General features: G+C 42.2%; 1 protein-coding gene across 1 annotated transcript in view; it reads right to left on the reverse strand.

Moving 5' to 3' along the window:
* The window catches only part of FGD6 (FYVE, RhoGEF and PH domain containing 6), a 159,189-nt gene that overhangs the window by 4,234 nt on the left and 131,950 nt on the right, over positions 1 to 23,005 (reverse strand). Inside the window, exons 13-19 of the mRNA XM_088454574.1 lie at positions 20,724 to 20,807; positions 20,567 to 20,646; positions 16,418 to 16,520; positions 14,071 to 14,214; positions 11,423 to 11,525; positions 10,383 to 10,507; positions 9,413 to 9,541 (exon numbers count right to left, since the gene is read on the reverse strand). Of these exons, the coding sequence (XP_088310700.1) occupies positions 9,413 to 9,541; positions 10,383 to 10,507; positions 11,423 to 11,525; positions 14,071 to 14,214; positions 16,418 to 16,520; positions 20,567 to 20,646; positions 20,724 to 20,807 (768 nt within the window). The remainder of the gene's footprint in view (positions 1 to 9,412; positions 9,542 to 10,382; positions 10,508 to 11,422; positions 11,526 to 14,070; positions 14,215 to 16,417; positions 16,521 to 20,566; positions 20,647 to 20,723; positions 20,808 to 23,005) is intronic.

Raw genomic sequence — 23,005 nt, forward strand, 5'->3', positions numbered from 1 at the left:
AGCTAAATCAAAATATGCCTTTTTCAAGGATATTAAAAGTGATGCTACGGTGTTTCCCCTATCTGATCAGCTAGTGGATCATTTAGAGGAGGTGTGGAAAACGCCGGGTAAGCGTTACCAGCCCCCTAGACGTTTTGCGGTGGCATACCCTTTTGCAGATAATTATTTTGCAAAATGGGATAACCCGCCACAAGTGGATTCACACGTCTAGTAAAGAGTGTTACGTTACCTATGCCCTCTATGTCCTCCTTAAAGGATCCAACGGATCACAGGGTAGAAATATGTTTGAAAATTATTTATTCCCTTGCAGGAGGCGTGTCCAGACCGGCTTTGGCCGCATGCTGGGTGGCAAGAGCTATGGAGCACTGGGCTGATACCTTGGAGGCATCCCTGGACGCAGACTCGTCACCTGAACAGGTGGAGTTGGTGGGTAATTTAAGGGACTTAGCTACCTACATTACTGAGGCAGCTTTAGATATGGGCCTCATGGCGTCCAAGATCTCGGCAGCAGTGGTGGCTCGTCGTATCCTGTGGCTGCGTTCTTGGAAGGTGGATGCTGATTCCAAAAAGGGTTTGGAGGGGTTACCCTTCAATGGAGAAGTGCTGTTGTCCCTGATCTAGACAAAATTGTGGCTACTTCGGCAGCAGCTAAGTCTGCGTGTCTGTCTTCCACTACTGTCCCATCAGGAGCGAGTTCTTCGTTCTTTTGGCCCTACAGAACGCAGAACAGATCCAGGGTACAGTCCTTTCCTAGGAGGACTGCCGCCAAGAAACCTGCAAAGCCCAGGAAGCAGGCCTGGAGTACCAGACGTCCCACTCCCAAGTCCGATGACAAACCTTCGGGCTGACGTGACGGGCCTCTCTTTGGGGGACCTCAAAGTGGGAGGCCGACTTCTGAAATTTGCCCAAAGCTGGTGTCTGACCACTTCAGACACATGGGTCCGAGAAGTGGTCTCTCAGGGGTACGCCTTCTCCTTCCGCAGGAGGTCTCCCAGCCGGTTTTTCACCACGGGCCTTCCGTCCAATCAGGACAAGGCCTGGGAACTGAAGAAGGTAATGCACTCGATGCTCCAGAATGGAGTTATAGTGCCAGTTCCTTTGTCTCAGAAGGGATTGGGGTTTTAATCCGATCTTTTTCTGGTGCAGAAACCCATTGGGTCCTACCGGCCAATACTCAACCTCAAATCCCTCAACAAATTTCTGAGGGTTCCTCGGTTCAGGATGGTGACCCTGCATTCCATTATTTTAGTAATGGAACCTGGGGATTTCATGGTGTCGCTGGATATTCAGGATGCTTACCTGCATATCCCTATTGTCCCAGCACACCAGTGCTTCCTCAGATTTGCAGTGGTCAAGGACCACTTCCAGTTTCAGGCTCTGCCCTTCGGCCTGGCTACAGCACCTCTTCCCTCCGTTCTCCCTTCTTCCTCGAGTGATACGCAAATTCAAGCAAGAAGGCGGCACACTACTGATGAATGTTCCAGCGTGGCCCAGGTGGCACTGGTACACGGATCTTCAGAGTCTCTCAGTGGGCACTCCGCTGTTGTTGCCTCAACGTCAGGACCTGCTGTCTCAGGGCCCTTGCCTTCATCCGGACCTGAGTCGGCTGTATTTGACCGCGTGGCTATTGAGACTGCCCTCTTGAGGTCCAGAGGTTTCTCCAGCTCGGTGGTCAACACCATACTGAGAGCTCGGAAGCCTTCATCTGCCAACATCTACCATAGAGTGTCTCGGGCTTTCTTCCAGTGGTGTCGCACTAGAAGTTATGCTCCTCAGGTGTTCAGATGGTCCAGGGTTCTGGCCTTCCTACAGGCGGGTTTAGACAAGGGTCTTCGCCTAGCTTCCCTGAAGGTACAGGTGTCTGCACTTTCAGTGTGGTTTCATCATAGGATTGCTATGCTTCCTCATGTCCGCACCTTTATGCAAAGGGTGCTTCTTATTCAGCCTCCCTTTGTTCCACCTGTGGCACCATGGGATCTGGCTGTGGTCTTGAAGACTCTTCAAGGACCGCCATTTGAACCACTGGGCTCAGTGGATTTGAAATGGCTAACCATTAAGACTGTATTCCTTCTGGCTATTGCTTCGGCCAGAAGGATTTCAGAATTGGGAGCTCTCTCATGTAGACCTACATTTCTAATTTTTCATAGAAACAGGGCTGTGCTGCGCACTCGTCCTTAGTTTCTTCCAAAGGTGGTATCTAGTTTCCATATCAACGAGGAAATTATTGTACCATTGGTTACTTCACCGGACCTTTCGGTTGGTGAGGCCACCTTGGATGTGGTGCGGGCCTTGAAAATCTATGTGGACCGCACTTCTGTCTATAGGAAGTCAGACTCTTTGTTTGTCCTTTATGGCTTCCATAAAAGAGGTTGGCCTGCCACTAAACAAACATTGGCAGGATGGATTCGACTGGCTATCTCTGAAGCTTTTGCTCACGAGGGCCTTCCTGTTCCATCTTCTGTTAAGGCTCATTCCACTAGGTCTGTGGGTCCTTCGTGGGCAGCTCTATGTGGCTCAGCTGTTCAGCTTTGCAAGGCGGCCACGTGGTCATCTGTCCATACTTTCGTACGGTATTATGCTTTTGATACTTACGCCTCTCAGGATGCTTCCTTCGGGCGATGGATTCACCTCTCAGCACAGGAGCGTCCCCACCCTTGAAGGATACTGCTTTGGGATATCCCCAAGGTATCCTGTGGATACCCTATGGAACCTGAAGTAGAAAATAAGAGATATGGTAAGAACTTACCTTTGTTATCTCTATTTCTACGAGGTCCATAGGGTTCCACAGGACTCCCGCCCTGTTGCACCGGTACTGCAGATGGGCTGTGGTTCTGATCACCGGTTTTTCCGTCTCCCTCTGGTGAGAATGTAATTCTTGTGTGTTCCAGACTGTTTTCTCTCTCTCTTTATCCTAATCCGGCCTATGGCTTGTGACGAAACTGAGTGTCTGAGGCTCGGGGGCGGGGTATAGGAGAGGGATCCCAGTGCATCCTGGGAGGATGGAGACATTTTTAACTCTGTGATGCCTGCATGACTGCTGCCATCGCCTGTACACCAAGGTATCCTGTGGAACCCTATGGACCTCGTAGAAATAGAGATAACAAGGGTAAGTTCTTACCATATCTCTTATTTTAGTGTATGTGAGGTATCCGACGGTGGGGGGCTTTTGTCACATTGGGTTCTACTCAAGTTCCCTGGAGGTGCCACATGTCGTAGCCCCTCGCGCTGCGTGCCCCCTTTCCTCCCCACTGTAAAATATTTTATCGATCTATTGTCGAGTCTGGAGCTTCCTTTCCATTTCAATCCTAATATAATATAGTACCTTAATGGATTTTTCTTCCTTTTTTTCCTCCCCCTTCGCCTCCTTTTTCTCCCCTTCCTCCCCCCCGTTTCTGATAATTAGAATTATTTAAATATGTATGAACTTACCCTTACTCTCCTAATAGTTTTCCTCCTCGTGTTCATGTGTCCTTTACGTTATTGTTTATATTTCATATATATTATTTTGACTCTACATGCTATGTATAGATGGGTAGTTTTTATGTACCTGTGGCTGTAATGGAGAGAATTTATGTATATATATATATTAGGAGCAGTATGTAGATCTCTTACTGTAGTTTAAATATAATTGTAGAAATTAAATATAAAAAAATTATAATAAGTGTATGGAGACTATGAATTACTGTGGATTTATGAGTCCCCTAACTAGTATCTAATGTCATATTGAGTTATAATTGAATAATTTTATAATTTATTTTATTTCTATATTTATAATTATTTCCATGCAATATGTATATTTTTGTTTATGGTTACATTCTGTGGATAATGGTACTGAACATCAGATCTGTATAATTGTATACCTGCTGTATTGATTAGACTTATTTGAATAAACTAGGATTATAATAAAAAGTCTTTTTCTGTATTATGATACAATTTAACTGCTGGAACAACAATATAGCAAAGAAAGTAGCATTGAAATTGTGTTACAAGGGAATTCCCTATGGTGAGAAAACAAAAAGCCAGGATTGGTTAGAACAGAGTATAAATAAGCATACAGGGGTTTTACTTCTGAGGAAAAAGCCATCGGTTTAGGTTGAGAAATGCGTCAAGTGCATACCCCCTGCAGGGATTACCAGCCTGGAGAACCCCATACAATTAGAGTCTCTGCATCCGGAATGCTGTGCCACGTGTGTACACACAGAAGTGAGCCAGTGCAAGAGACTACTGCTAGACACTCACACCGGCCGGGACATCGGTACACTCTGCTGTCAGGGCTGCCGGAGCAAGACGGCAACCAGACCCTAGCGCGTAGCACTTACAACTGCCGGAGCCAGATGTAACGGATGCAAGCAGTCATTTTCAGATAAGTGCCGGCTGTGTCACAGCAATTTATGGGATTTGTTATACTCCAAGGGACACCTTGTCTCTATAGACATATTTGTGTCTTATGAGAAAACACCTGATTGAAATGAAGGGAGGTCATTACTATTAGCTGTGCACGGCAACATTTATACAGTCAGGTCCATAAATATTGGGACATTGACAGAATTTTCAGATTTTGGCCACTATTCACCACCACAATGGTTTTGAAATGAAGCAAACAAGATGTGCTTTAACTGCAGACTTTCAGATTTAATTTGAGGGTAATTACATCCAAATCGGGTGAACGGTATAGGAATTACAACAGTTTTAATATGTGCCTCCCACTTTTTAAGGGGCCAAAAGTAATGGAACTATCAACTCAAAAGCTAGTTCATGGACAGTTGTGGGCTATTCCCTCATTATTTCATTATCAATTAAGCAGGTAAAAGGTCTGGAGTTGATTCTAGGTGTGACATTTGCATTTGGAATCAGTTGCTGTCGACTCTCAATATGAGATCCAAAGAGCTGTCACTATCAGTGAAGCAAGCCATCATTAGGCTGAAAAATCAAAACAAACCCATCAGAAAGATAGCAAAAACATTAGGTGTGGTCAAATCAACTGTTTGGAACATTCTTAATAAGAAAGAACGCACCGGAGAGCTCAGCAACACCAAAAGACCCGGAACACCACGGAAAACAACTGTGGTGGATGACAAAAGAGTTATTTCCCTGGTGAAGAAAAACCCCTTCACAACAGTTGGCCAAATCAAGAACACTCTCCAGGAGGTAGATGTATATGTGTCAAAGTCAACAATCAAGAGAAGACTTCACAAGAGTGAATATAGAGGGTTCACCACAAGATGCAAACCATTGGTGAGCCACAAAAACAGGAAGACCAGATTAGAGTTTGCCAAACAACATCTAAAAAAGCCATTACAGTTCTGGAACAACAATCTATGGACAGATGAGACAAAGATCAACTTGTACCAGAGTGATGGGAAGAGAAGAGAAGGAAAGGAACTGCTCATGATCCAAAACATACCACCTCATCAGTGAAGCATGGTGGTGGTAGTGTCATGGCGTGGGCAAGTATGGCTGCCAATGGAACTGGTTCCCTTGTATTTATTGATGATGTGACTGCTGACAAAAGCAGCAGAATGAATTCTGAAGTGTTTCAGGCAATATTATATGCTCATATTAAGTCAAATGCTTCAGAACTCATTGGACGGCGCTTCACAGTGCAGATGGACAATGACCCGAAGCATACTGCAAAAGTAACCAAAGAGTTTTTTAAGGCTAAAAAGTGGAATATTATGCAATGGCCAAGTCAATCCCCTGACCTGAATCCGATTGAGCATGCATTTCACTTGATGAAGACAAAACTGAAGGGAAAATGCCCCAAGAACAAGCAGGAACTGAAGACATTTGCAGTAGAGGCCTGGCAGAGCATCACCAGGGATGAAACCCAGCATCTGGTGATGTCTATGCGTTCCAGACTTCAGGCTGTAATTGCCTGCAAAGGATTTGCAACAAATTATTAAAAACTGAAAGTTAGATTTAGGATTGTTTAATTTGTCCCATTACTTTTGGCCCCTTAAAAAGTGGGAGGCACATATAGAAACCGTTGTAATTCCTACACCGTTCACCTGATTTGGATGTAATTACCCTCAAATTAAATCTGAAAGTCTGCAGTTAAATCACATCTTGTTTGTTTCATTTCAAAGCCATTGTGGTGGTGAATAGAGGCCAAAATCTGAAATTCTGTCAATGTCCCAATATTTATGGACCTGACTGTATATACCTCCATTCACATCACTGGTGGGGTGAATAGCCCGCAGTTGTTACCAAAATCTTGGGGAACCAAAGGCTGTGTTTTATCCCTGCGTCCTGACAGAGTAAGGACAGCACCGTAAGGTGTGAAGACTTTTCTTTATTTTCAAATAACTTTTTGTCCGTTATATCTCAGATGTCAAATACTATTTGAGCAGATACCTACTTCAGATGTTTAGATATATCAACATCTTATTATGCTCATTAAGGTCAATTAAGACTACCAAATGATGTGCAATAAATGATTATTCCACAGTGGATAAGGAACTTATCGGCTTTTCCACGTGTGGCTTAACAATAGTATATTATCTGTTTATTACCTGCTGCTATTTATAACAGATGAGTTTGGATTATCCTGTATATGTATTTTGATTTGATGTTTTTTTTTATCTTTTTATGAAATATGTTGTGAGATATTTTTATGTGGGATTTCCCTGATTTTTTATCAACTTATTATGTTTAATTAAAACCATATTAAATAATTGTGGATAGCGCTCCTTGTGTTTCTCTGATATGGACAAAATCCTGACAGGTCCCTATACCATCATGGATAAAATATACTGACACGTTCAATATCCTGATAATGTATTTACACTCTATATTGGTGGCAATTGCGCAGCAAATAGAAAATGTGTCCTCATAAACCCATATTTTAGCAGATAGCATCAATTACTGTGGTTGTGCAAATTTTTACTAGATAGCATTATGAATATGGGTTTATGAGGACACATCTGTAGGTATTTTTTTTCTTTTGTTGCACAATTGCCACCCATATGGAGTGTAAATACATTGTCAGGATTTTCATGTGTTGGTACTTTGTCCTTGCTGGGATTTTCATGTGTCGGTATTTTGTCCTTGCAGGGATTTTCATGTGTCGGTATTTTGTCCTTGCAGGGATTTTCATTTGTCGTATTTTGTCCTTGCTGGGATTTTCATGTGTCGGTATTTTGTCCTTGCAGGGATTTTCATTTGTCGTATTTTGTCCTTGCTGGGATTTTCATGTGTCAGTATTTTGTCCTTGGTGAGATTTTCATGTCTCAGTGTTTTGTCCATGCTGGGATTTTCATGTGTCGGTATTTTGTCCTTGCAGGGATTTTCATGTGTCGGTATTTTGTCCTTGCAGGGATTTTCATGAGTCGGTATTTTGTCCTTGCAGGGATTGTCATGGGTCGGTATTTTGTCCTTGCTGGGATTTTCATGTGTCGGTGTTTTGTCCTTGCCAGAATTTTGAACATGTCGTTATTTTCATGTGTCTGTATTTTGTACATGTCGGTATCAGAGCCGTATCTAGATATTTTGATGCACAATGCCAGAGAAGAATGTTGAACCATTACATATTTTTAAAAAGGGACATTAGGCAAAAAAAGGGGCGTGGCTTTGACTATAAACACATTCATATATCTATATATCTATCTATATATACACCCATCAGCCATAACATTAAAACCACTGACAGGTGAAGTGAATAACATTGATTATCTCGTTACAATGGCACCTATCAGGGGGTGGGACATATTAGGCAGCAAGTGAACAGTCAGTATTTGAAGTTGATGTGTTGGAAGCTGGAAAAATGAGCAAGCGTAAGGATATGAGCAACTTTGACAAGGGCCAAATTGTGATAGGTAAGACGACTGGGTCAGAGCATCTCCAAAACTGCAGGTCTTGTGGGGTGTTCCAAAAGTATGAAAAATTGGTTGCAATTTAATTCATGGCCCCAGCACTGTGAGACACTATTGATGACCACTGTTCTGTCATACTTCATCCTAATTGTGGTCCTATCAAAAAGTGAGTGTGATTTGGTCTTAATTAGTCCCAATTTTACCTCAATAAATATTGGTAGCTATTGATTTATTCAATTGCCACTTCAGGCAGTAAAGTTCATAGGCCCATCACTGAAGATACCTTTTTTATAGTGCTACCCTGCTTATTACAGAATTATATTGAACCAAGGGGCATATGTATCAAAGCTTGATGTGAGATAAAATTGTGAGATATATATCACCAACCAATCAGCTCCTAACTCAATTTTTAAACACAGCCTGCAAAATGTAAGTTAAGGTGTGTACACACTATAGCGATATATCTGCAGATGATGGTCGTTCATGCACACTGAACGACCATCATCTGCATGCTGCAGCAGGTCGGGCCGGGTATAAAAGCAAAAAGTATTTGCGGCGCTGCGTGCTGGGGAGGGTGGCGCTGTGTGCCCCTCAGCCCAGCGCACAGCCAATGGGGGGCGCAATCAGCGTGATCGCTCCCCGCCTTTGGCATAGGAGACTCTCCGGCTGCTGCTTTAGCAGCCTCGGACAGTTTCCCAGTGCAGCCCAGGACACAGCAGCATGTGCTGGGCTGCTGTGACCTATGGTGGTGCCGGACCCAGGTAATTAGTACCCGCTCACGGCTCCCCCTCCTCTCGGCGCCCCTGTGTATTGGCGATTGGCTGATCGCCTGTACACACTTGCCGATGGACAGATATGCCTGCAGACATATCTGTTCATCGGCTGTGCAGCACAGCCAATGTGATATGTCTGTGAACGACGTTGTTCACAGACATATATCGTCTGTACACACTGGCCGACGGGGGCACGATATATTGGCCGATCAATTGATCGGCCAGTGTGTACCCAGCATTAGAAGCTGATTGGTTGGTCATATATATATATCTCACATCAAGCTTTCATACATATGCCTCCAAGTGTATTATTCTGTTGTAATGTATGCATCAAATTCTCTGTTTTACATATTTATGTTTATTACATATCACTTTTAAACATCTCCTTCATGCTTTACTGTACCTCCTCACCCAAATGTCTAGTATGAGTGCTATGGATATTCCATTAAGGAACCTATCAACTGTGTTACCTCCATTTAGTACTAAATGGTTTGCATTCATGCTAGCACTGAGATGTAAAGGAAAGTACAATACATGCCGCCTCACTTCCAAACAGCCCTCAGAAGCTGGGCAAAGCATGTACTGTGCCTACTTTGATTTGTTTATTATATAATAGTGAGCCGGGATATGGGGCGAGCGCGCACAGTCCGCCTACCTGTTAGATCTGGGGAGAAGGCTGTAAAGTCCTTCACTGTGCAACTACTATATACACATTACGCTTATATATGACCTACGTGTATTTTAGCTAGTGTTTACTTTGTGAATTACGTGGTTTGCTGATGATCAGTGGTGACAGGACAGAACGCTTAGTACTGAATAGCAACTTACCTCGCTAGCGGCATATGTGTATAGGACTTTGTTCTTTATCACAAACCACAGCTGTTTCCATGGCTTTCTGCTGCCCTTTGATCTATGTAAATAACCACTCATTGATGAGTCTTCTGTGCTGGCTGACACCTGAAAACAAATATCCCACAATATAAGACCCTGGAACTGTAATGGTTATATGGAGGGCACCGTAATGAGTTTCAGTATGTGTAATACTTGTAACCAGCTACTTTATGTTGAATACTTCTATAACACAAGGAAGGAATGAGAACCTCTCTTTATTACTACAACCTTTCATTTTTGAGTATGACAGAATCACTGTAGTGGGATTTTCACACACATAATGCATATTCTATCATTTAGAACTGTCCAAATTCTAGAAAACATGACTACATTGCTGATTAAGGGGCCTATGTATCAAAGCTGGGATAAAGATAAAACTGCTAGAGTTAAGTACTAACCAATCAGCTTCCAATTTACATTTTGCAGGCTGTGTTTAAAAAATGATAGCTAGGAGCTGATTGGTTGGTCATTTGTTTGTTACAATTTTATCTCTCTCCCAGCTTTGCTACATAGGCCCCTAAAGCTGCATTACCATCCAGGAAAATATTTTGAAGCCCCCTAACAAGTGCCTATGGGGTGCTTCAAGCAGTCGTTTTTCCCAAGGATATGCCAATTCTTTATCATTACTTACATTTCTGTACTATTCATTTTTTAAAAGGACATTAAATGTCAGCGGAGAGGAGTTTGTGCTGCAATTTTGATTGTCTATGTGTGAGAGAAATCTCACAGTGTATGCCGGCGATATCTGCGGCTGCAGCCAGCCAGATAAAATATCTGTTGGTCCGACAGGCATTTTATCTGGCCGTGTATGCCCAGCATAATAAATGTAGTGTCACAGTAGAACACATTAATAATACTGTACTGTGGTCACAATGAGGGCTGTAAATAACAGCAAATATAAACTTACTTTAAGAGCTGCTGGTATTTTCTTGTGCTTCCTTCCAGAAGGAATACTGTGGAGCACTGAAGAGAGAGCACTGGAAGGGGACTTGTGATTTGCAGGTGAGCCCGTCTTGGCAATGCACTGACTATCTATACAGAAATATACAATATTTGATAGATGACCATTCCATTCCCAATGTGTAAAAGTGTCAAGAATAAATAATAAACAATTCACAGACCTTTATTCTACTGTGATAACAGCGGTACTGTACATATAATTGTCTGCAGTAAAATATATATTATTAGCTCATGTGCTATTGAGTCTCTTAGTGCTTTAAGTTTACACTGAATAAACATTTAAGAGGAGTAAATCCAGCTAACCATATTGCGCTGCAGAGGGGACAAATGAAATGTTTGCATAATCACAGCCCAAATCAAAGAACCAGCCTGGAGGATGTTATAGACCTCTTTTTGATCTTTCATGCATGACTCCATTATAATACCTGCTGATAACATATTTCAATTTAAAAGTGCCTATAGCATATTACTGCTGCATTCACTGTAGCACAACACATGACATGCGCTCTAATGGTTTCAATGGTCACTAATATAAAATGACTGACATAATAACAACCAGATAGCGTGTGGCCCCGAGAGTATTGGTCTTACTTAGTTGTGGATATGTGTCTGTCAGGCATATAACAAATGGCTTTCCACAATAACCGAATAGTGGTGCTCTCTCTATGGCTGCATCCTATGTTTTCTGGCTTGTGCTGTTGTGTACTTGGCTCTAGTACTACGTATGCCTTTTGTTAAACAGTATTAAATAGCAGTGATAGATGAACCTGCAAGCTTTATTAATAAGAATTATACTCAATACATTTCATATTACTGAACACTGTCATTATGTGGAGTTAACTGCTATATAATTCTAATTTTACCCTGATATTATAAATGGCAGACAAACATACAGAGCATTTCCATAAGTAAGGTAAGAGGAATGATTCCTTGCTAATGATTATAACCACTGATGCAGCAGGCAGGGCACAGCACCCAGGTAAATACCTTGTTTCTGGAGTTCCTGAAAGCAGTGGTCACACACTCGTGCTAAATGGTTCTTCATATATTCCAGGCTGTGCTTGTTTGTTGAACAGGCCTGGCAGATGATCTAAAATTCAAATAAAGAACATGTTCGTTTAGCCAGTTTATGAACCCCCAACTCTTATATAGTCAATAATACATGCTTTAAAGCAGGGATGGGGGAACCTCAGGCCCTCGGAATAATTTTGTCTTGCCCTTGGAGCTTTTTCTGCTAGCCACATCTGGCTAGCAGGGTGCCTAGAAAGGCACAATGCAGCCAGAATCTATGCAGCAGTGCTGCCTGGAGTGTCCTTAGGAAGCTTCAGATGATCATACCGCTGCCCTTACAGCTCTCCAGAGCATCCTCAGGATGCTCCGGGCATTGCTGCAATCACCAGAGATTGTGGCCCCTGCCTACGTCGCACGGAGGCGGCATGGCCTGCACTGGGCCCGCAAATAATGTGATATATATCAAAAGTGCCCTCAGTAGAAAAAAGGTTCCCCACCCCTGCTTTAAAGATTTCCTTTTTATCAGTAAATAAAAAGCAGAAGTTAAATAACACCAGACAAATTTGGTGGGGACAATTACAGTAAATTTAGTAGCATGCAAGTAACAAAGATTATAGTATTTTAAAGTAATTACTTTACCTGGACCTATTCTTTCTACATTAACTACAGACTTTGTCATTACCTGTGTTTTTGGCTCACCACATCTTAATTTCTCATTGTTATGGTTATAAGCAGAAAACATACAGTATATCAGGACAAAGAGCAGAATTCACATCCATCCATCATCTATAATGGATTATAACATAGTACAGAACATACAGCGCACAAGGTGGCTTTGACCTGCACACAACTGATATCCCCACTGTCAATGACAGCTACAAGGGCTCAGTACATGGGACCAGGAACCACGGTGCATTATGCACAGTGGTCAAAAGAAAAACATTGTTAAGTGTAAATTGTCTTTATTGGTTTTAAAGAGAATATAACAAAAACATAAGCAGAAACATCAGGTAATGGTGAGTAAAAAAAAAAAAAAAGACAAAACATTGTGTGGCTCATAATAAGCTGTAAGAACATCAGAGTATGACATGAGTACAACCAAATCAATAAAAATGCTGTTCATTAAAAAATCCTATGCACTTCTAGATTTTTAACAATAAATCCTGTGACCATACCTTCCAACCTTCCTGATTTCACAGGGACTGTCACAATGTCCCTTAGTTGGCGGTATTTCCCCTGCCACATGCTGCGGAGGCAGCATGGCACTTCTGATATGCTGAGCACGCCCACTGGGGTTATGACCACTTCCATTGGGGTTTTTGGTCACATCCACTACAATACAGTCACACCCAAGCGTGCTGCAACCATGATCCCTGTCCAAGTTCAGAATTTCGTACAGCATATCCGTGTTAATCAATGTCTTCCTGCCATTGTATCTTGGATTACCACCTCAAACTTCTTTTCAAAACAGAATTAATAATATTTCCACTGGCCAACAGTAGTTACCAACCTGATATCTCTATCACTGTTGATAACTCGACAGTCAACCCTAATCCCACAAGCTCGCTGCCTAGCCGTTATCATTGACTCTGAACTGTCCTTTGTTCCCCCTCCTTAGTCTGTTTTCTATCTCTTTCAGTCACCTGGTGTCTCACAGGCACTTATATTAGCCGAGTCACTTCTGTGACATGCCTGATTCTCTCCACTATGTGCCACCAGGCAATCAAGTAATGGTACTCACCAAACATCAAAGAGTAACCTATAGTAAGCTATATTTAGTAGTTTAGTACAATTTAACAGCAATACATTCCCTTCTGTCTCACAAGTTGTTTCTGCTTCTCCCCTGAGAGAATACATGTAACTTTTGCTATCCCATTTCGGACATATAAAAAGTATATAAGCACTGCCTGCAGAGTGCACTCTTTTACTGTAGTCCCATGTTATTGCCAATGTGTGCGTGAAGTTGCAAACACAGATTTCTTTCTAATATTTATTTTCCAGAATGCCATAAAAAGGAGTTAGATCCCAGATTTTCATTTTGGACATTATCCTAAATCCAAATCTTTCTCTAGCTGTTAGGAACATTCACAGGATGTTCAGTTACTGAAATATACACAACATTTTTGCCTAGTAATGTTTCCACCTGAAAGTGTTTGAGTACAGTGGTTTCTCTATCGCTAACTTGGTTTAGTGCTGGCAGGAACAAATGCGCAGACAAGGAGGTTTGGACTTCGCTGCTGGTAGGTTTGCCATGCCCCCAGATAAGCTGTGGTGATGCCAGGTTCACTGATGGGATGGGAAATGCTGGGCGGAAATCAGAAAGGCGAATCGGGCAACAAAGCGGAGCATTGGCAGGATGGAGGCAGAAACAAGCCAATGCGGAGGGGTGGGTGGTGGCAGAGAGAATAGAGGTCCCTGGGTCAGCTGCCTGCACATTGCTGTACAATGAACATTTACTATATGCTGGCTGCAGTACAGACACATAACACTTCATTTCTGCTGAAGATTTGTGTAAATCGCTAGGTAACAGCACATTTTCCTGCACAGCTATTTTTATAAATGTCACAACTGTGTGTTTACCATTATAATGTGCAGCATAACAGCACAGCGTAATAGTGACGCACCTTTCCACATGCTCGACAGTGGTGTCTTCTCCAGGTTAAGGTGAATTCACTCGTGCAGATCATGCACATGGTGGCTCTGCCATCAGGGATCCAAATTGGTGCCTTTGATCCAAGGCTATTATCTCCCTCCTCCTCATGATCATTCTGAAGAAAGGATGGATCTTTTTTTTTTAATACTTTATTGTATAAAATTATAATTTTTTTTACATTCATACAAAGATGATAGTCAAACATTGTTGTTTATTTTCCGCTGAATCATGCTTGAATAGCAATGTCTAGCTGTAGCAGCGACCACTGGCTGTGCAGAATGTAACTACATTATTGCACCAATGTAAAAACAAAAGTACCCATGGCTGCCTACCAAGTTGTGTCACAGTAGGCAGCGGGAAGGAGTGGGACTGTGCCCACTACTATCTTTTCAAACATATTTGTTGGCTGAAATCTCCAGCACACAAGTAGATTACAAATGAGTAGAATATATAGTTATACAGATATTTGGGATCTACACCTTTTTAGAGATAAGTGTAGTGCACACAACACATACCATCACTGGGAAAACATAAAGCACATACATTCACTAGACATAGAAGCACATATATCTTGTAGTATATAGCAATTGTTGCAGCTCAGGAAATTATATCATTTCCATGAAGTGAAGAATCCAACACCACCTTCTGGTAGTTATGAATAAAATACCATTACTGGAAACATATGATTTACTGGTACATCAGTATCTCTTTACCAATCCAACAGGAGATGGTAAAGATATACTGATGTGCATGTAAGTCATATGTTTCCATTAATGGTATTTTATTCATAACTACCAGAAGGTGGTGTTGGATTCTTCACTTCAGGGAAAGGATATAACTTCAAGTACAAAGACTAAAAAAATCAGTTTCAAATTTTCATACTTTTTGGGGGTTTTAATACACGATTTTTAGGGTAATACACTATTGTATGTATTTTATTTTTCATCCCCGTGTATTTTAGTTTAGGAGATTGGTTAAAGAAACATTCACAGCACTGGAAAAAGTAAATACTATTTTTATTTGGTGATTAGTGCTACCATATTTTGCTTCTTTAGCAGCAGTGAAGGTGCGCCGATATTAATTCATTATTTGTAATATTCATAGGCTTCAAAGTATAGTTTTACTACAAGGGTGGTTCAATATGTAAGGTAACAAGGCCTTTCATGTGTGTAATGTTCTCTATTTCATTCTAATTTCCCGCCAGGCCAGAGCAGGTAGACCACTGCTTCCCCTCACGGTCATCAGACTGCACCTCCTATATCAGTCATACTGTCCCAACATCAGTTGTAAGATGGCAGGGCTGGCGGAAACATGGTCAAACACATAGGTGCGCAGCGTGATCAGATTTCTGCATCTAAAGGGCACACCCAGGGCCGTAACTAGGGTAGTGCAACCTGTGCCATGGCACAGGGCACCGCAGGGCAGGGGGCGCTGTTTGGACCTGTCAATTTATTCCTGTTTATTATCATTCTCACTTGTAGCTTCCTCTTCTTTTATCCCCAGCATCTCCTGGCCTCCCCTATCTCTTACCTGGCCCTTCCCCAGGTACCCTTTCTTATGTCCCTATTTAAAAAAATGAGGGGGAAAGGGAGGCGCCAATGCTCTCTCTGGCACAGGGCACCAAAAAGTCTAGTTACGGCTCTGGGCGCACCAGCAGCTGACATTCATTGCTAACTTGTCGAGGTGTACGATTATAACGTCATGTTTGGGTTTGGTGTATTGCCTTTGATAACGGCAGGACAGACATTCAAGATGAACAGTGATACAGCTGGCCAAGCACATCGACAGCCCTGACCTGGCACCGAGTGATTTCCATCTCTTTGGACCATTGATGAAGCACCTGGGTGGAAGGCGATTTGCAACAGACGGTGAAGTTCAGCAAGCCGTCATGTCCTGGCTTCAGGCACTTGATACTCATTTTTTCTATGCCAGGATAGATGCTGTGGTGGTGGTGTACCGTTGGAACAAATGCCTAGATAAGTATGGGGACTATGTGGAAAAATAATCTATACCAAGGCCATACTATTGATTATATGTATATGTACAAGATGAATAAATATACGCAATGACAGGTCTTGTTACCTTACTTATTGAACCACTCTTGTATATCAAATTCTTTTAGAAATCTGGGAACAAAATGCATGTCTGTGGGCACAAATCATACCATATGCTATCTCTTTGCTAATGTAGATTTTAAAAAAAAAATCTGGGTATAAAACAAGAAAACACCTATACAGTTTTTATCTCTTTCCATTATAATAAACTATTATGACAGAAACATTGCATCAGCACATATTACTGAAATGTGGTGGCCATACCTCTTCCTGACTCTTAGTTGGATTAAAGGTTATTTTCTTTTTGGCATAATCCTCAATTGCTGCAGAAATTGCTTCAAGCCAATCATCTCTCTCAGTAGCAGAGCTGTTAATAAAAATCAGGCATTACCTACAGTTCCTAATCATCATGTCCTGGCAATAAAATGTATTTTTTTCTTTAATTCTTTTTATGGACGCTAAAATAACAGAATTCATATTAGAAAGAGAAGTATTAAATTGCTTTTACATATTGAAGTAATCACATTTTAACAAAACAGCAATACTACATCACAATTAGGAATTGGGGTAGGGTAAGGGAAGGGAGGGAAAGAAAAGATTGGCATCAAGTATTGTAACAAAAATTCTTTTAAATGACAAAAATAACATCTAACAAATGAAACGTGTGACACATGGCAAGTACACAGATAGCTGTAGTAACTGCATTCTGACTACTAGTATTTTGGACCCGTACTTCGCCGGGTCACAAGCTATTGTCCCTGACATTGCAGGGGTTTTTTTTTTTCTCTTCTTCTCAAGAAGTGTCTTCTGATTTATTTTATAAATTTCTATCATTCTTTTCCCTCTTCCATCCTTCTTAATCCTTCAAATGTTCCCTCTTTTATTCATGTCTTTCCTCCTCTTTTTCCCTTTTAACTCCTTCTTTATCCTTCTCTTTTTCCCTTTTATTCTCAACCCTCCTATTACCTTTCATCCTACGTTATCCTCTTCCTATTCTCTCTTTTATTCTTCTCTATCATCCTCCTTCTTTTGCCTTTATCATACTTCTCTTGTTCTGTCTACTGTTAGGTAACCATTTAGCAGACCTATCCACCATCAGAGCGGATGATTTGTAAGCTATACAAACTTGCCATTCGGCCACTTGATATGTCTGGGCTGAGATCACAACTGGACGGGCAATTAAATTTGCCCATCCAGTTGAGATGTCAGTGTCGGCGGTACCTGCAGCCAGTATATAGGCAGTCGACAGGTCGCTGTACACACAGCCAGATGCACTGATATATCTTTCAGATTTATCGGTATCGTTTGTGCTGCAGCCACTAAAAGCTCTGAGGGGGGCAGGACCTCCCCTCAACTGTAATATGCAGATACTATTTGGACAATTAGGCTGGTTATATTATAGATTTACTAAATTTAGGGGTAGATGTATCAAAGTTTTGAGAGAGATAAAGTACCAACCATTCAACATCTCACTGCCATTTTACAAGCCCTGTTTGAAAAATGATGCTTAGAAGCTGACTGGTTGGTACATCTCCCCCTTAATCTCTGACCCCCTCATACCCTCCCCCATCTACCTGTCTCTCATCTCTGTCCCAAGGCTCTCATTTCTGTACCCCCACCCACTGTCTCATTTCTGCCCACCTCACCCCTGTGTCTCACTGTATCTCAACTTTATCCCCACCTGCCCTTCTCTCGGTCCCTTGTCTCTGTCTCCTCACCTCTACCCACCATCTCATCTCTGTTCCCCTCACCCCCCTCCCTCCATCTCCTGGTCTGTCACTTCTCTCTCTCTCTCACTCTCTCTCTCTCTCTTTCACACAAGTACCCTAACCCCCACCCCATCTCCCTCTCTCCCATCTCTGTCTGTAATGTAAGTCTCTCTCAACTCTGTCCCACCCTCTTCCCCATCAGTCTCTCATCTCTGTCCCCAATCTCCCCCTGGGAAATGGGGGTGCATCAATAGGACAGGACTGTTTCCTCCTGTCAGCACCTGCAGCTGCCCCACAAACACACAAGCAGACCCCCTGGGTCTATGGATGAGAGGGGGAGCTAGCTGCAGGTGCTGACTAGAGGGAACAGTCTTATCCAGTCTGACAGCCAGTGATAGCTGTAGGGAAGGGGGTGGGGCCTCCCTGTAGCTAGATACATGCTTTAGGACAGGGGTGGAGAACCTTTTTTCTGCTGAGGGCCATTTTGATATAAATAACATTATTCGCGGGCCCTGTGCAGGCCATGCCCCTTCCATGTGGCATCACTCGGTGGTGAGTCACAATCGCTGTGATTACAGCAATGCCCGGAGCATCCAGCTGTAAGGGCAGTGGTGTTTCTGTCTGAAGCACCCTAAGGACACTCCAGGTGGCACTGCTGCATAGAGTCTGGCTGCAGGGTGCCATTCTAGGCACCCTGCTAGCCAGATGAGGCTAGCAGAAAAGGGCCAGACCAAATGATTCTGCGAGCCTTATACGGCCCCCGGGCATGAGGTTCCCAATCCCTGCTGTAGGAGAGAATATAACAGATATTATTATTATTACTATACAACAGTATTTAACTATATATTTTCACTGTGCAGTGTACACAAAGTTCAGGGGCTTTTTCCTCAGAAGGGGACCAGATTGTGTGATAAATAAATAAAACTAACTATCTCAATGCCACTGCTTTGTGGAAAATGTACCATTCAACCACTTAAGCTGGGTACACACTAGACTATTTTTTAAACGATTTATTGTTTTCCAACGGATCGGAACGACAAATCGTCCAGTGTGTACGCACTATGGCCCTGATTCAGAGCCGCTCGTAAGCGGCCGCTCGTTCGTTCTGACCGATGTTCGCACATCTGCGCATGCGTACGGATTTTAATACGCATGCGCGAACCAGTCAGTGCAGGCGAAAATCGTTTGTTCGCTATATAGCGAATGCCTGCTATTTTGAGTGACAGGAGGAGGCGTAACAGGGGAAGGTGCTTGAAAACGGGGGTGTGGAATTCGAACGCAGGCGTGCTTAAAGGTCAAAACGGGCGTTTTATGGGTGTGCATAATTAATACAGCAGCGTCATTGACCACGTCACTTGTTTTTTTTTTACTCAGAACTGCTTGCAAAATAGCGGTTGACAAAACCAGCCACAAGAATAGCGAGCAGTTCATACGTTGTTCGATGTACTCGATTAATCTAATAAATAGCGGACATGACGTATGGTGCGAGCGGCAAGGGGGCGTATCTTTCAAAATTACAACCGCAAGTTTTGCTCGCTCGTTCAGACTTAGAGGCGTGAACAGACCGCAATTAGCGAACGGTTCATTTGAATAGCCACCCCTTGTTTTAGAACGAACAACCGCAAATAGCGAGCGGCTCTGAATGAGGGCCTATGCGCACTCCCGTGAGGTCGTCCGTCACAACTTCAGGCCTGCCCTACATGCTGCTTAATCTGAGGATATTGTCAACGATATTCTGCAAATCGTGCAGTGTCTACGCACTACCGGATGACCATCCAAAATGTTAACATCATATAGTTAATGATGAAATGACCGAACAACGCACAATATGTCGTTTAGAAGATTGCACAGAGTGTGTGCACTATATAATTTCACCAGAAGTTCAAGGGAAGTCGGGATGGCAATCGCATCGCTTGCACATCATCTAATGTGTACCCAGCTTTAGTCATCAGTGGTGAAATGACGCCTGTACTATTTATTTTTACAGCCTTTTAACATGAGAGCTTGTACATGAGTTTATACGGGTTGGGTACGGGATGTCGGCGCTCGGGAACTCGGCGGTCAGAATCCCGAGGCCAGCATCCCGACAGGGTTAGGATACCTACACCTGTTGGTCAGTATCCTAATCCTCTCCCTACCCATAACTCTTCCTCCCTACTGCCTAAACCTAATCCCCCTCCCCCCCCTCGCAACCTAAACCGAACCCTCCCCCGAGTGCCTAACCCTCCCCCTAACCCCAGTACTTACCATCGGGATGCCGGAGGTCGGAATGCCAGCGCCGAGATTCAGACAGATTCTAAGTGCCGGCATCCCGACTGTCTGCATTATGACTGTATCCCCTTTATAAACCCTTTTCTAAATAAACTACTTTTTCTTTCAAGCATTCTTCCTGTCCTTATATAAAACAACTCTCCTGCTCTCTGCATAGGACACAAGTGTGTGTTGTACCCTAGGGCAATGAAGATGCATTCTCTTAAAATATTTCACCATGTGTAAAGGGAAGTGAAAAGTAAAAAATTGCAGAATGGCGTTTGCATGCCAATACATTAAAGACATCCAAAGTTCTTAAACTCTTTTAAACATCCATATAACTTTTTTGCATTCATTAATCTTGTTGCATAGAATATTACAAACATATCTTTATCCTTTTAGACAGCATCTCTTCAATGTCAGTAACTTAATGGGTGGTGCTATTGTGTAGTACCTGGCAGACAAAATGAAGGATCTCTCCACACTTTCTATATTCAGCTCATTCTGATAAGCCTCTTGGGTTGGTTTCCTCACCTATAGGTACAAATATATATTATTGTGATGCCAAAGCAAATAGTCTGACAACAATCCAGTATATGGAAAGCTCATACCTTCATCCCAGCCAGAGAGAGCATATTGTTAAGTTTAAACATTCCTGATTGGACAGGGGTTGTGTATAATAAAGCATCATTGAACTGAAAGAAAAAAAATAATAGTTTATCCATATTACATTAATATATATTTTCATAAAACATTTTAGGATTAGCGTTGTCACTCAAGTTGACAAGATCAGTTTACAGAGCTCCAAAATGTTGTGAAAATTATGTAATAATGTAAACAGCAAATAATTATCTGAAAAACAAAATTTACTATATATATATATATATATATATATATATATATATACAGTGCATCTGGAAAGTATTCACAACGCTTCACTTTTTCCACATTTTGTTATGTTACAGCCTTATTCCAAAATGGAATAAATTCATTTTTGTCCTGAAAATTCTACACACAATACCCCGTAATGGCACCGTGTTAAAAGTATTTTTGCGATTTTTGCTAATTTAATTAAAAAAACAACAACTAAGAAATCACATGTACATTAGTATTCACAACCTTTGTTCAATACGTTGTTGATGCACCTTTGGCAGCAATTACAGCCTCAAGTCTTTTTGAATATGATGCCACAAGCTTATCACACCTATCTTTGGGCAGTTTCGCCCATTCTTCTTTGCAGCACCTCTCAAGCTCCATCAGGTAGGCTGGGAAGCGTCGGTGCCCAGCGATTTTCAGATCTCTCCAGAGATGTTCAATCGGATTCAAGTCTTGGCTCTGGCTGGACCACTCAAGGACATTCACAGAGTTGTCATGAAGCCACTCCTTTGATATCTTGGCTATGTGCTTAGGGTCGTTGTCCTGCTGAAAGAGAACCTTCACCCCAGTCTAGGGTCAAGAGCGCTCTGGAGCAGGTTTTCATCTAGGATTTCTCTGCACATTGCTGAATTCATCTTTCCCTCTATCCTGACTAGTCTCCCAGTTCCTTCCGCTGAAAAGCATCCCCACAGCATGATGTTGCCACCACCATGCTTCACTGTAGGGATGGTATTGGCCTGGTGATGAGCAGTACCTGGTTTCCTCCAAACATAACGCCTGGCATTCACGCCAAAGAGTTCAATCTTTGTCTCATCAGACCAGAGAAATTTGTTTCTTATGGTCTGAGAGTCCTTCAGGTGCATTTTGGCAAACTCCAAGTGGGCTGCCATTTGCTTTTTACTAAGAAGTGGCTTCCATCTGGCCACTCTAATATACAGGCCTGATTGGTGGATTGCTGCAGAGATGGTTGTCCTTCTGGAAGGTCCTCCTCTCTCCACAGAGGAATGCTGTAACTCTGAAAGAGTGACCATCGGGTTCTTGGTCTCCCCTGAACGCTCAGTTTAGACGGCCGGCCAACTCTAGGAAGAATCCTGGTGGTTCCGAACTTCAACCATTTACGGATGATGGAGGCCATTGTGCTCATTGGGACCTTCAAAGCAGCAGATTTGTTTCTGTACCCTTCCCCAGATTTGTGCCTCGAGACAATCCTGTCTTGGAGGTCTACAGACAATTTCTTTGACTTCATGCTTGGTTTGTGCTCTGACATGCACTGTCAAGTGTGGGACCATATATAGACAGGTGTATGTGTTCCAAAATCATGTCCAATCAACTGAATTTACCACAGGTGGACTCCAATTAAGCTACAGGAACATCTCAAGGATGATCAGTGGAAACAGGATGCACCTGAGCTCAATTTTGAGATTTATGGCAAAGGCTGTGAATACTTATGTACATGTGATTTCTTAGTGGTTTTTTTTTATTAAATTTGCAAAAATCTCAAAACATTTTACACGTTGTCAGTATGGGGTATTGTATGTAGAATTTTGAGGACAAAAATGAATTTATTCCATTTTGGAATAAGGCTGTAACATAACAAAATGTGGAAAAAGTGAAGAGTTGTGAATACTTTCCGGGTGCACTCTCTGTATATACACAGTATATATATATATATATATATATATATATATATATACTACCGTTCAAAAGTTTGGGGTCACCCAGACAATTTTGTGTTTTACATGAGAACTGACTTTTATTTATCAAATGAGTTGCAAGATGAATAGAACATATAGTCAAGACATTGGCAAGGTTAGAAATGATGGTTTTTATTTGAAATAATAATTTTGTCCTTCAAACTTTGCTTTCATCAAAGAATGCTCCTTTTGCAGCAATTATAGCATTGCAGACCTTTGGCATTCTAGCTGTTAATTTGTTGAGGTAATCTGAAGAAATTTCACCCCACGCTTCCTGAGGCACCTCCCACAAGTTGGATTGGCTTGATGGGAACTTCTTGCAT

The sequence above is a fragment of the Taudactylus pleione genome, unplaced genomic scaffold (assembly GCF_031769625.1).
Source record: "Taudactylus pleione unplaced genomic scaffold, aTauple2 ptg000040l, whole genome shotgun sequence".
NCBI lineage: Eukaryota > Metazoa > Chordata > Amphibia > Anura > Myobatrachidae > Taudactylus > Taudactylus pleione.